Source organism: Lepeophtheirus salmonis, chromosome 2 (genome assembly GCF_016086655.4).
Source record: "Lepeophtheirus salmonis chromosome 2, UVic_Lsal_1.4, whole genome shotgun sequence".
NCBI classification, from domain to species: Eukaryota; Metazoa; Arthropoda; class Copepoda; order Siphonostomatoida; family Caligidae; genus Lepeophtheirus; species Lepeophtheirus salmonis.
The window spans coordinates 22899121-22914187 of NC_052132.2; the positions used below are offsets into that span (position 1 = coordinate 22899121).

General features: G+C 29.1%; 1 protein-coding gene across 2 annotated transcripts in view; it reads left to right on the forward strand.

Annotated features, from left to right (window-relative positions):
* LOC121132625 (neuronal growth regulator 1) overlaps window positions 1-14703 on the forward strand; it is a 374771-nt gene extending 360068 nt beyond the window's left edge. For both annotated transcript variants that reach the window (XM_040728061.2, XM_071886703.1), the window contains exons 10-11: window positions 2996-3028; window positions 14290-14703. In XM_040728061.2, the coding sequence (XP_040583995.1) occupies window positions 2996-3028; window positions 14290-14468 (212 nt within the window). In that variant the 3' untranslated portion in view covers window positions 14469-14703. The remainder of the gene's footprint in view (window positions 1-2995; window positions 3029-14289) is intronic.
* Window positions 14704-15067: the final 364 nt, after the last annotated feature.

A 15067-nucleotide genomic window follows, 5' to 3' on the forward strand; every position in this document is an offset into this window, starting at 1 on the left:
GCAAACTGAAGATTTAAATCTATTATTGCCTTACTATGCCAATCAAAATTCCTTTGTTACCTATATGTATTCATTTACCTATTTTAGGAACTCCAGGTTGTCAAACTTTATATTTATAATAAAAAGTTATCAATATACTATTTAATTAATTATAATTAATTTTTTAACTTGTTATAAAATATAATGAATGGCTTGAACAGTCACATAAATTAGAATTTTATTTTTAGCCATGACGTACATAAATTAGAACATGAATCGGATTAGTTAATCATTGAATTTGAATAAACTACATTATTGTTTTGTAATCAGACGCTATAGACCGAAAGTATATGTGAATACCGGGTCGAAACGTGAAACTTATATAAATTGAAAGGAAAAAGAAAATAGTCTGTCATTCTTTAATTATACATTTAACAAAAATCTTTATTTATCTTTGTATGATACATAGCCAATGTCAAATTGATTCATTCTCTTTGGCTGCTATGGTCTCATAGATGGCGTCAAGCATCTCGCGAAAAGAGTTGGAAGTATTGCGAATTAATTTCGGGTAAATAGTAGCCCACTCTTCGTCCACGGGAGCATTCATGGCTTCAACGTTCGTATGACCCATGCAACAGGCCCTCCTCTCGATGTACGGAAGGAGATAAAAGTCCAAGGGATCGACGTCTGGACTATATGGTGGCCACATTTTCTTGACCCAGAAAACGATGTTATTAGCTAAGAAGGTCTGAGTAATTTTCGCAGTGAGAGCCAATGTAATGTTTATTCATCATTAAGTACAAATCTCCCATTTTCTTCACAGCTCTACAAAATATCCATTTCTAAAATTAGGCATAACTACTAACGGCTTAATAAATGTTATAAGATTTTTAAAGTATTTTTTGCCATTTCATTAAAGATAAAAATCAAAAAATTCTAATTTTATAATCAAAAATTCAACTGGGGGCTCCATAAAAAAATCCCCTCCAGATTTTATATCATTTATGTAGTAATCACTCTCTTCAGTTTAAAAATCCCAACTGTGCTGCTGATTTCGACTCATTAATTATTCTTACTGATTCTATTTGACTATTTGAACCATTTATAAATTATGATATCTAACATCATTTGTCAAATATTCATATTTAATATAAATTTGACAGTCAAATATTGAATACATGTATACAAAAGTGAATTTGAGCAAAAAAAAAAAAGAAAATATGGAATTACCAATATATTTTTTTACTTCACGAATATGTATGTACATATAAACAACCAATTAATTTATTGTCTAAGTATTTTTGTTTTAAAAGAAACAAATTTCAAGCATCCATATGATTTTTTGTCTTAAAAGATATAAATAAAAGGAATAACCTATTATAAATATCGTTTGTAGGTACATGTTTCTATATTAAAAATAATTCTTTTTTGTCACATTTCAATGACAAAAAGTTTATTTTTGTTGAGAGTGAAGACTTTCAACTTCCTAGTTTAAAAGAGTACCTTAAAATTTTTGCGGCTTTAAATGCAATTTGCAACACTTCTAAAAACTGAACCATAGTAATGTACTTATTTATGGAAATGGAAGATGATTAGTTAATTAATATTCATTTCATCCAGACTCATTTTTATGAAATACGAATATAATTATTAATTTCTTTCGTGTTAATGGACCTTCTATGTAGTTCTAAAGTTTTTTTCAAAACGTATGTTAAAAAAAAAGAAACGGTAAATTTACGTGGACACTGTGATAATTTGAATAATTTTTTGGAGTAGTACAGCTTAGCTGTCACAAAGTTTTATTTGACTAGCTGCAAACAGTTATATGAGATAAAGTAAATAAAGAAAATTCCAACACTGTATCTAGCAATGATATAGGCAGGAATTATAGCGATATCGGTCCTCAATTATGCTACGAGTCCAAGGAGGAATTACAATTATAACTATCCACAAATCATTTATACTTATATTTATCTCCTCTATAATAAAAACAGAATGGAAGGACGTAGCTCAATGGACAATGCGCTCGGTAGAAGTTATTCCCTTGAATTCAATGTGTGTAGGTTTGCGCCTTGTTCATCCCTAGAAAAGGAAATATACATTATTATGTGTATTGACTTTAAAGAAAATTCCTAGGTCAGATTAAGTAAATGTAATAATACTATAATGTTTACTTATAATTTATCAGTGCAACTCCAACAGACAAATAAAAGGAGCATTACAAAAACCAAGTTTTGGACTGCTTGTCCAATGTCATATTTTTTACAAATATACTCACAACCCCAACATAGTCCACTGAATACTTTATAAATGGAAGACGTACTCTTTTCCTCTTTTTTGACCAACTAAGGGTTATTTCTTAAAGTAGAATAGTTATGGAATGAAAGGATGGAAGCGTATTAAATACAATCGTCGAATGAATGTCTAAGATAATTGTCAGTTTATTAGGGAATTAATTTATATACATATTGCAATGACCAATGTAATAATAACATGTCGATAAAAAAGTATTTTAATTTCTTAATACACGATTCTTTTAATTCAATTTTCTTATTTTATAACTATTCTACTAATAGAAAAATAGCCTTTAATTGGTCAAAAAAGGAAAGGAAAAAAAGAGTGCGCGTTCAAGCAAGTAAATAGTAAACTAGAGATATGAATGTAGAATATTAAATGATCATTGACCTTGTACAGTCTTATGGATTACAAAATGTGAAGTTACTTTTAAATAGACTTAAAGTCATGCGACTCTTTCTTTGAATAAGTTATTATATTGAAGCAAATACGAGTAACATTATTTATTACTATTGTTTTGCAAATTTTTATTGTATTCTAAATTTTATTTACAATGTCTAATATCTAGAAGAAATATTCTTTTGTTGAATTTGAGATCCGCCAGAATGATGCAGAAAGAAAGCACATAATGAATGGAAAAAAGCTATTATTTTCTATAAAAAAGATATTTTGAGTTATTTATTTTTCCTGCTATATTAATACACATATTTTTTTGTTGCAGAAAATATACCAAAGGAGTTGTCTTCGAAAATTGGTGAGTACTATTTCTTCTTTGATAATATGTAACAATCACCATATATCTTAAATACTACGACAAAGAAAAATATGCTTGTAGGATGGTTGTAAAAATGTAGTACACGAAAAGAAAGGCTTGTTAATAAAATTTGAACTGTAATGATGAGTGATGTATGTATCATGTTGTTTGTGATACAGGGGTAATGACATATTTCAAACAGTACTATAATAAATTATTATTGAAACCAGTACATGCTCCACCACCAAGTAAAAATGGCCTACTTATGAATTAACCCACCAGATATCTAAGCTATCCGAAACACCACACATAAAAATTGTCTTTATAAAAACCATCGAATTATTGAGCTAATTTATCCCCGAACAAAACTGTATGGACGAAGCCGAGACTATTTTTTTTTGGGGAGGGGCGGATTTTGGATTATTTTATTACACTTTTTTTGACTCTAATGTAAGATGACCTTTTTTTTTTTGGAAAATAAATTAAATAAAATAAGAGTCTTTTAATTTTTCTGACATAAAATGAAAGCCCTTTCCTATTAAAATAATTTGGTACATTTTCAAACAAATGAATTTTTTTATAAATGATATTTTTTTTTGTATAGAAGTACAATTACTTTATTCTAATTAACTAAATTTCTGTAAATACAATAAAAATATTTGATATAAAAAACAAACAAGTTAAAACACCTCCAAAGTTAAAAGGAGGACTCTGCCTCGTGTCATTTTCCCAAGGCAACTCTGTCATTCCTATCTGAGAGGGTACCGTTTTTCACTCAGGTTAAAATCTGACCTAGCAATTTATCCAGATTTGAGCATTTTTGAGTTATATCTGTTGGTTGTATCCAACGGGAAGATCAGGAATCCCGTGTGGTTTCCTTTAGGATACAGCTTAAAGAATGAAGAGTACGTCAATATTCTGGACACCAAAGTTCTTCTATGAATCAAATCGTTTGCAATTCTCCATGAGTGTTCCAACAAGAGCAGTTGCCCACTCTACAAAGAAAACCCAAGAGTGGAGTGGATCCAGGTCAATATCCACAACTGGGGAAAGGAATTCTGGCTCCCGCAGAGCCCAGACCTCAGCCCCTAGACTAAGTGCCGTCTAAGTCCTGCAGGAGATGCCACAACAGTAACCGCTCCCTGAAGACCTCTGTCAATAATGCCTGGCCTCAATGAGCTCGGCGTACATCTAGAGATTTGGGAGCAGTTTCCACCACTCCCTGGAACTCCCTATCCATTCTGAGGGGAGATACATTTACTAAAACATGTTTTTTGAGTTTCAATTAATACTTAATAAACTTGTTTTCCAATTCACCGTGGATCCTACCATGGACTTCAATACTTTTTTGAGTTAAAATGGGTAAATAATAACGTTAAGCCCGGTATTGCTAAAATACTTAACGTAGTTTTTGATCCCTAATGACAACTTTGGATCTTTAAACAACCTTTTAGTTTTGCCTTATTTTCACATTAGATAAATGCAAATTTCTTTTTAATATCAATCATTTTTTTTTTTTTTTTTGTAATAATTTTTTTGATATTTGTGCATTTAAAAGTTTTTCTTGTACAATTCATGCCAATTTTGAAACTTTTAGATCGAGGTTTAACCTACTGCATTTTTAATTGAAGACTTAAAATTTAATTACATATTATCATAAAACAGGGAGTGTTGAAGACATGCAATGCCCACTGCATTAATTAAAAAGAACTAGGCGCTTAATCTATGAATTTATTGTTTTTAGATAGAAATTAAATAAATAAATAAATTATTTAGCAGAAAAGTTAATCATTTTAATCATCTGAACACTATGAGGTTTTGTTGACACTGCAGACTCAATCAAATAAAAGACAAAATCATACTCAACTAATTCATTTTTTGGATGAATTATTGGTACAATTTAAGCTTTACTCTTGAGACAGGAACATATGTCGTATTTTAATATAATAAAATCAATTGTTCATGAGGTATGGGCACTTTATTGAAGTATTTTTTTTTATTGCTTAACCGTTCATAATAGTTGGTAAAAAGTCAATGACTATGCGACAGGGTAATGAGCATGAAATGGTCTAAAATTGGACACAAATGTTATTTTATTAATGCAAACGAACAAATAGTGTCTGAAAAGTACATTCTTGTAGTTTTTAAGACTCACTAAATTATATTTAAAATACAATACAAAACTATAAACCTTTGAAATATAAAACAAATTTTCCACCAAAATCTTGCCTAATTCAGATAAAAATACCTAACTTCGAAAGTTCATCTTTTCAATCTAATTCACCTATACGAATCCACATATGTAACACATTTACATTGACTGAAAAGTCCCTGACTTAACAAAGAAAAACTTTTTTTTGTTCAATTTTTTTTAAATTACTATTTATTATTTATTATTATTTTAGCACATATATAGAATTTTAGATGAATCATAATTAGAGATAAGAAAAAAACATTATTGATTGATATACATGACGCCTCTTTCCCTGATAGTCTCTTTAATTACAACTTATAGTGCTAAAAGGCGTGTAGTGTACCATTGGAAAGTAAAAATATTTAACACAAATAATCGGATTTTGATAGTTTTTCAAATTAGTTTGTATTAAATAAGCCCTACTATTGAATATGAGGACAAGGTCATTTATAGAAAATGCATCATGAAGCCAACCGTTTAAGAAGCCTTGATGCATATCTGTGTTTTTATGAATGCCTTCTACTGCATTATACTACTTCTAAATTACTTGTAATTAATATAGGCAATCTAAATATATATAAAAAATAAAATGATTTCATTTTTTATGATTATGTCTTGCGTCCATATTATGGTAACATAGTCGTGAAATATGGGCAATCATACAAATTCAAATATAAGGCATAGTTTAATTAATTATTTTTACCCCATTGCACTTATACTTTGTTTTGTTTTAAGTAAAATTAATCTAAAAAAGTTTTGTGATTGCTATTGCAAAAGAGCTTGTAAGGAGCAAATCAAATATTAAATGTCCACCAATATACCCTTTTACTATATTACTTCCAAACACATTCATGATGCATGAAACCTGAAACACTTTTATACTCCTCATTTAAACTTTCTTTTGCAATCAAAGAGTCACTCATTTACTTCATTAAAAATGCACCTTTGTCAGTTTTTGTTTCAGCTTCATATTCAACTTTTTTTATTTATGTAATAATAGCAAAAAATTAAATGTTATTCCTAAAAAAATATTTAGAAAAAATAAAGATAATATTTTCAAAACAAGGAACTGACAAGTTTTTTTAAATATTGGCACAACTGTTAATAATAAAAAAGAAGGCTTAGCTCCTTCCAAAAATTTGTCATTCTCAAACAAAAAAAAAAGCATTAAATGAAAAAAAAAAAAACACCATATCATACATATGATAAAAAAAAATTTTAAGAAAGGGCAATTTTTTTTTTCATTCATTTTTATAATATAGTCAGGTAAAATTGGATGTTAGTCTGATTTTTTTGTTTAAACTGAACATCATAGTATTGAATTACTCTCTCTATCCTCTGGACAGTGATTCCCAATCTTTTTATTTCTGCAAAGGACTACGTAATTTTTTGATATCCTTAATAATAATGCCCCTTATAAACTCTTACACACACACAAATGTATTTTATTTTTTACGAGCTAAAACAAGAATAAATTGACAGAAGTCCCAAAAAATATAAAAACATTATAAGATAATTTTTATCGTTAGTCAGTTCGTATCACAAATGATCTCGTTTTTCCTCCTACAGTTTTTCAATTCCTGGTTACATTTTTAAAAAACATGCTCAAAGTCTTGTTCTATGAATAACAGACTATTTCTTTATTTCAGTTAATAATAGGTGTAGTAATATTAAATTTATTATTTTTAATATATTTTTTTTATTTTCCATTAATAAATCAAAATCTTTTTGGGAATCATAACAGAGATTGCATAATGGAGAGACTCGACGATTTCCATAATTTTATCCATATTTTGGATAATTTGCCTTCTAGTGCACGGTGCATCTGCGACATCAAAATAACCTGAAGGGAAACCAAAATTGCGTATGATTGGCTGTTAAAGTAACAGGACCATAAACACCATACACATTTTTAGTTACCGGGTTTGTATTTTTGTCTTGTTTGCAGAAAAATATGGCGTATTTTCTCTTTGCTAGTGTCCATCTTTGACGGGCGCTCGAACAATATGGAGTCAAACGATCACAAAACACTCAATGAAGTTATAAGTACAAAATAATGCCATCCAGAATAAACCAATCGTACTTATACAATGCAAGACACTTTCACTAAAACCATGTAATGGATTTCTATTACCAGAAAAAAATCCTTAACTCTATGTCAATTTCTTTTAAATATGCTCAGCCAAATAGATATTTATTATTTATATAATCTCTTGCAGAGCCCTTTAAGATATACCAGGGAAAACAAGAACTATAATGAGTTCAGTTGGAAACAACTGCCTCAGACAAATGGTTAGATAGAAAGATATAATAATTGGAATAGTTTAAAATACTGTTCAATTCAAGTTTAGAATACATTATATACAAGAGACTATTGTTTACTGCCATAATGGTTACAGAAAAAATTAACCTCCCTCTTTTCACCCTAAGTCAAGATAATCCCCAGGCCAAGTTATTTTAAAGCAAGTTCATCACAAGGAAAGTTCATCCCAATTTTCCTTCAAATTTGACCTTGCTTAAGTGAAAAAGGGAGATAAAATTTCACAGAGTGAAAGAAACACGGTGAAGTTTTACATTAAACAGCCTTAAAATCCCTTCCTTCTCCTCAATCGACAAAATATTTAAGGACTCTAGTACCATATAAGTAGGGATGGGATTTTTATAGTTCACATTGTGAAGACGGCAGTGAAACTTATGGTACTACTGAATTACTTAATCAACCATACTTTTTTATAGCATAATCAAAAAAACTATATACAGTATTTAGCTTCAAATCTCAATAGCTATCAAATAATTTATTATATACATGAATCAGATAAGTCGCTTACAAATTAAAATGCAAGGGCCTTCAAGAATATTTTGATCAAATGCATCGTCAAAAGGAGCTCAGAACTCAGAGTTGGATTGGAAGTTTTATTTTTGGCTTTCAAAATAATAGTTTATTTGACAAATCAAATTTTATTCAAATCGGATAAAAAAAATATAAGGTGTAAATTTTCCATTTAATGACCCGGATATATTTATTTACGTCAATCTATATCAACCATTTTTTTCTTTTTTAATCTTAAAGTTGTTATTTTTTTTATACTTTTTGACCCTCTCTACACATAAATGTTACTTCAAATCGACTTTTCTATAAAGAATACCTCTAATTAATAGTATAAAAGTTTAATTAACTATATTAACCAAAAATATTTATTTAAAAAGGGAAAAGATATATTAAAAAATAATAAATAATAATAGACAATACCTATTCCATATATTATTCTTTATCAAACGTAGTACATTTATTTTGTTTATTGAGTGATATTGTTTAATGAAAAAAAATGATATTTACTTTTTAAAGTAAAATATTTGAAAATTTTGAGATAATATTTGTATTGTTTTAACAAAAAAGATACTTCTATTATTGCAATATTTTTTTGAAGTATTATCATAAATGTACAAATTTTTCAAGCAATAATTATGCAATCACTATGAATTTATCCTGCAACATGCGTTTAAAAAGTACTCAAATAATGAACTAACCCAATTAGAATATCCATTTTTTATAAAAGTTTTTTATTTTTTTGTTCGAAATATTACATCAAAAAGTTTTCTCCAAATTCTGTGTGAGTTAAGTGTAAAATATTTATCAGGAATAATAATAACAAAAAGACAGTAATTTGTTAATCCCAAAAAGTTAGTTTTACTTCAGATTATGTAAAGGTCGTCCATTAGTCTTTGAAGACTTTGGACTTTGCCAAAAAAAGGGATCATATATAAGCAGTACGCATTGTGAGAGAAAATTTAGGATATAAAATAATTTTAAAAGTATATATTATGCTATTTTTTTTAAAGCGATACCTTATTCTAGAATATATTTTATCAACAAATCTTTTAAGGCTGAAATATTGTTTTGTCTATTCCCAATAAGTATCATATTAAATTGGAGTCTCTGCGTAGTAGGAATCGAGGGGGCTAAGGGTCAGAGATGAGAGTCCAAAATCTACCAATCTAAACGCAAGTACTAACTTGAGTTATTAAGCTACCCCGACAATAAAATTCATATTTTATTAATTTAAAACTTTATTGGCTCTTTTTAACTTTGTCAATTAATATTCCAATAAATGGCTTTAGTAATGTGTATCTCAAGTTGTTTAATTGGGATCCGTTTATGCTTGATAGCGTCAAATACTACAAGATTTCTTTCTACATAAACAGTTTTGTAATTGTTCCGCTCAGTATTGTTTGAATGCAGGCCAAATATGGACACCAGTAATGAGAAAATAAGCTATATTCCACAGTTTCTCTTCAAAAATGCGAAAATACATGCCAGGTGGATAAAATTGTAAATAGTGTTTATAGCCCGGATACTATAACAACCAATCAAGTGCAATTTAGGATTCGTGGATTCTGTTCAAGTAATTTTAATGTCGAAGTTACACCACTAGGCCAATTGTAGAAAATGTGGATAAATAATAGGGATCGTCAAGTCCGGCAGTCACGTTAGCACTGCCTTGATTGCCAAGGAAATATACATTAATAAAAAAATCCATTAAACATAATGGATTTATTTTTAATACGCCTTATACCTGAAACCAAAAGTATTACTGAAGAAAATGAATTATTGTTAAACAGTATACTTTTACATACAACATATTACCTGTGAGTTCATAATCTAAAATAGTAGTTGGAGAAACTAATATTAAATTTTGTAGACGGTAGAGGATATATTATTTATAAATTTGTAAATAACTATGTATTATCAAATAAGACATTTTCTATACAGAATAAGACATATCCACCTCCTCCTTCTGCTAATCTCATTTTTTCTTATTCATAAGATGATGAAGAAGGCATACAAATATTCTTTCAAACTTTCATAATTATTCATTCAAAAATTTCTTAATAACTACGAAACTCAAAGTGTCATCTTCATAAAATGTGACACAGTAAGTATATGATAAACTAAGAATTTACTTAAGATAGATCAAAAATACACAAGATATTATACAGGATATTTTAGACTCTAGAGAGCATAAATACCCCAGCTACGTCATTGGGGGGAGTAGGTGGGTGGAGATTGATAAAAAAGGAACCTGTGACCATAGACGTACCGGAGCTCTGACATAAGGACCAACGATTATTTAAGCCGACAGTTACTTACAAAAACAAAACAAAAAAAGTTTTTAATCAGCCGGTGTATGTGTTCAAGTTACAAAAAGAACAACTCAGTTAAAGGGGGGATCCGCAGGTTTATATTTGAGATTTGGTTTTTTGATTTTTTTTTTTTTTAAACTCAAAAATTAAAATTTGTTTTTATCAAGTAATCAAAAATTCATACGTATTCCCAAAAACTTTAATTTTTTGGAAAAAATTGCAAATATTAATTTTTTTAGAAAAAAATTGCAAACATTAATTTTCTTGGAACAAAATTTCAAAAATCCATAGCTTATTAAAATTGAATTTTTTGGAAAAAAAATTGAAAAATTATTCTTTTCTTTCTTCCCTTTTCCTCCTTTTTTACCCTTTTGAAAATCACACCGACACCAATTAAGACCGACGCCAGGGACGTCTTGTGACTTCCCTTACGATCCGTCTATTCCTATGACTGTGGAAATATGATGACTAAAAGCATCAAGCCTGAATTTAAAAAAGCCTTATATTCTAAGCTTAGTTTTATCAACTCATCCATACATATTCAGTGGAGCAATATACTGTTTTCACGTGATCTCAGCATTGTCGATGTCTCCTATTTTGGAGAACTAAACAACCAAGTTTTATAATATTGAAACCCCTTTCTTCATTAATATTATGAAAATTTGGGGAATTATTTTCTTACTTAAGCCTTACTGTCTATTAAGAAGGAATCTCTATATTGCCTAGTTTTATTATATATCTGAGCCTAAAATGTATTAAAAATATGTTATTACATCGTTATACTTCCATATTGTAGACAATAAATTTACCATTACAATGGAATTTAAAAAAATGAAACATTGTTTATAATGCAATCGTTTTATTTGTACATTTAGTGGAGTGTGGTGAAAAATTATTTTATTAGATAAAGTGTAAAAAGTATCTCATTTTAAAATAGAGCATAAATTCATTTTTCCTTTAAAGATTTGATAAAAAAATGAAGCACATAAATTTCTACATTTAATTTCATGTCTTGATATTTATGCATACTACTACAAGGGCTATATATATGTGCACATACATGCATGATATGTACCACACATAAAAATATATATCTTATTGAGGATTTTTAAAACTTTTATTTGAAGGATATCAACCTGCTGATGTTTAAGTCAAATAAATTACTCTTTTAAAAAAATAGAAAGAATAGGATATTTTTCTCTAATTATCCTACTTTTCTTATCCTTTATCGATCATCGAACAAAAAATAATTGAACTAATTTAGACAATACATTGGGATTTTCAGTACATATTACTTTGATTTAATTCAAATATCAATGTTTATGATTGGGGTCAAGTAATATTCGATGCATGCTTTAAGTCTTTGATTTATTATCAAAGCCATTTGATGAAGTGTAATTAAGATAAATTGGATGTTTGTCCATTTTATGTTTTTTTTTAAATATCAATTTGAGCTCTTAAGATGGTGTCAACTTCAATTATCATGTAGTTTATGACGTCAAAAGTAGTGGAGTCTGGGGACTATTGCAACAGTCTCTTTTTTCTCGATTATCAAAAAAGCTACAGTAGTCATAAAATTCACGATAAATTCCATAATATAATGTAAATGATTGTGAAAAAAATCAATACTTTTAATCAACTTTTCGTTGGAATATTGGATAAAAAAAGGATTTACAGGAGTACAAGTTATATTACGGATGAAAAATACTTTTGTAATAATGCAGTAAGTTTTTTTGTTTTTTTTATGCTGTAACTAATATCATTTGAATCATTGAATATAATTAAATCAAAATTCAGTACTCACTAATTGAAGAAAAATTTGAGATACTTTGACTCTCAATGAAAAAAGTTAGTTGCACAGCAAGCTTTTGTATTGTAATTTTTATTCTTTTTAGTAATTTTACATACAAGTATGTACGTTTTTACAATAAGCATGTATTTTAGGAAAGGCAATAACCTAAAAAGGTTTAGAGAGTTAATGTACACGATTTATGATAGTAATTCATTATCTTTAACTACTAGTTCTGCTAATCAAGAGCATTTTGGCAATGTTATAAAAAAACCCGTAAATTAACATGGTAACCCTGACAACTTGGAGGACAGCAAGTTGTTGACATGATATTTCATTAGATCAGGTAGAGCAGCTCGGACGAGGAGGAGATAGAAATGAACAAAGGCATAAGCAAGAATGACTCTGATGTCGATCATTAATTATACTCTGAGTCCAACAAGGACTTAGAATTATTACTCCGCAACAAATCCTCATTCATGACTCTCCGTCTTTTATGAGCATACACAAATGTTCAATCAGGTTTTAAATATAATTGAACTTAGTAAAAAAGGGAGATTACGACTCAGAAATTAAACTATAAAGACAACAGCTAAGGAAAAGAAAATACATTTTTTGGATTATCAATTCCAAAAAACGGTCCGCTCAAAAAATTCACACGATCTACATAGCTATTTCTAGCCACAATTCTCAGCCAGATATGACATTGAAGTCTAGGCATTGAAAGGGCCGAAAATCACGAAAGTAACACACTTGAAAATGAAGGATGTAAATATTTGGTAATAAATTTTTACAAATAAATATTGTTTTTCATTATACAAAGAATTCCTATGCAAAAAAATCATATTGATACCTGCGTCGATATAGGGTTAAATACAAAAAAAAAAAATAATAAGTACGAGGGTGGTCTGTAAAGTTTCCAACCTAATAAACATACAAGATATTTTAGCAGAATATATTATTTATTTTTCACAACATAGTTTCCTAGTAACTCTACAAAACGTATTGCCCTTCACTATGAAGGTGGGTTACCACATCTATCGAGATTTTGTAAATATACGTGTATAAGTCTGGAACGGACCAATAGACTATGTATTTTTAAGGACTTTCTATATTATAATCTTTAAACGTCAACAATTCTTCCTTTCAAAATCAAGAGGTTTTTTGATCTTGATGAAAATTGTTTGTAGGAGTGAAAATGCCACAAAAAATAAATTATGGAAGCATATGAGTAACTAATGTGCAAAATCTCGATAGATGTGGTAACCCGCCTTAACTCGTCCAATTAATACTCAACATTTTTTTCTGCAAAGTAATTGTTCACGAAGGTGATTGCCTCTTCATTTGACGAAAACCTTTGCAGTGCACTTTTTGGATTGTATTTTTGTTTCCACCGTGTAATGGTGTATCCAAGTTTCATCTACAGTAATTAATCGGTGCCTAAACTGTGCCAACGGAGAAATACTCAATTTTGTCTCAATTGACACAAAAACACTCCCATCAACTCACTCAAACAACCGTTAAATAAAAACTACAAGTCCAAAATGACTCAAACTTTGGTGAGTCATTGTCAATAGATGTGACTAGCTTCAATAACGAGTGATGCCATCTGTACGTGCTGGTTGGAATTTTTCAAGAACACCCTCGTTTATATTATTAGAAGGGCATGAACAACGCCCTTTCAATGTGGTTACCCAATTTCCATCATTATCTATAAAATAAACCTTATTACAACCACCAACGTAGTTGAAAGGAGGTTATGTTTTCACCTCGGTTGTTTGTTTATTTATAAGCAAGATTATGGAAAAAATTACTTATGGATCTTGATGAAACGTTTGTAGGAGTGTGATATATGTTAACAGTAAGATGCTATTACATTTTGAGAGGTCAAGGTCAGAGGAAAAGGTCATACAAAATGTTAAAAACGCATAATCAACTATAACTTTTAAACAAATTGAATTAGTCTTTGGGGTAGATGGGTACCCCCCCAAGGAAGTAACGAAGGTTGAAATTGTTCTGAATACCATAATGTAACTATATACTTTCATAAAATGCGTTTGGCTCTGTGTTTCTTTATTTTATTTTTTGCAACATAATTATAATCTATGTATATAATATTTTAATTATACTTTTCAGAGGATGAAGAGATAACACCAGCGGGTATACTTAACGTTCCTTCATCGTCATCGACTTTTTCTTCGTCAAACTCGATTTCATCCGTCTGTAGTCATTCTATTGATGTTATTTTCCTTCAACTTGTCTTTATTTTTAACTTGCGTAATGAACTTTATTCACTACTCATTTCATTCTCTTGAAGATTAAAATGTTTGGGGAATCAAAATGTCATCAACAACGAAATGAATGGAAATATTATATTCACTCATAGCAAACACTGTTTTTCTTAAATGTACCTGAAATACTATTTTTATACATGTATAAATATTTATGTATAGAAACTTCAAATATATTAATGATATATAAATATTATGTAGTTTAAATTGATTGAAATAATTTCTATGATATATAATATACTTAAATGAATGTATACAATAGTATGTTGTTGTTTTTTTAGCTCTAACTTTTTATTATCGTATTGTAATCTATCTTTTTCTTTAAAATGAAGATAAATCATTCACTTAAAACAGGGGTTTCGAATTTGAGGCCAGATGTGGCTCTAAAAGGGATTTTACTTACTTACATTCCTTTTGTTTTTGAAACTATATCTACTTCTTTGAGGTAGGGTTGTGTTGGTTCATATCTAAGACCTTAGTTTGGACCAATCCTAGTTTTCGATCATTAAAAAAAGGTAAAGTTGATCCCTTTTTACGTCGTTGAGAATGTTTTTGGAAGGTATGTATCGGTCCCAAAATTTTGACCTTCTGTTTTAAATTTTTAGGGCGTATACAAATCTGAC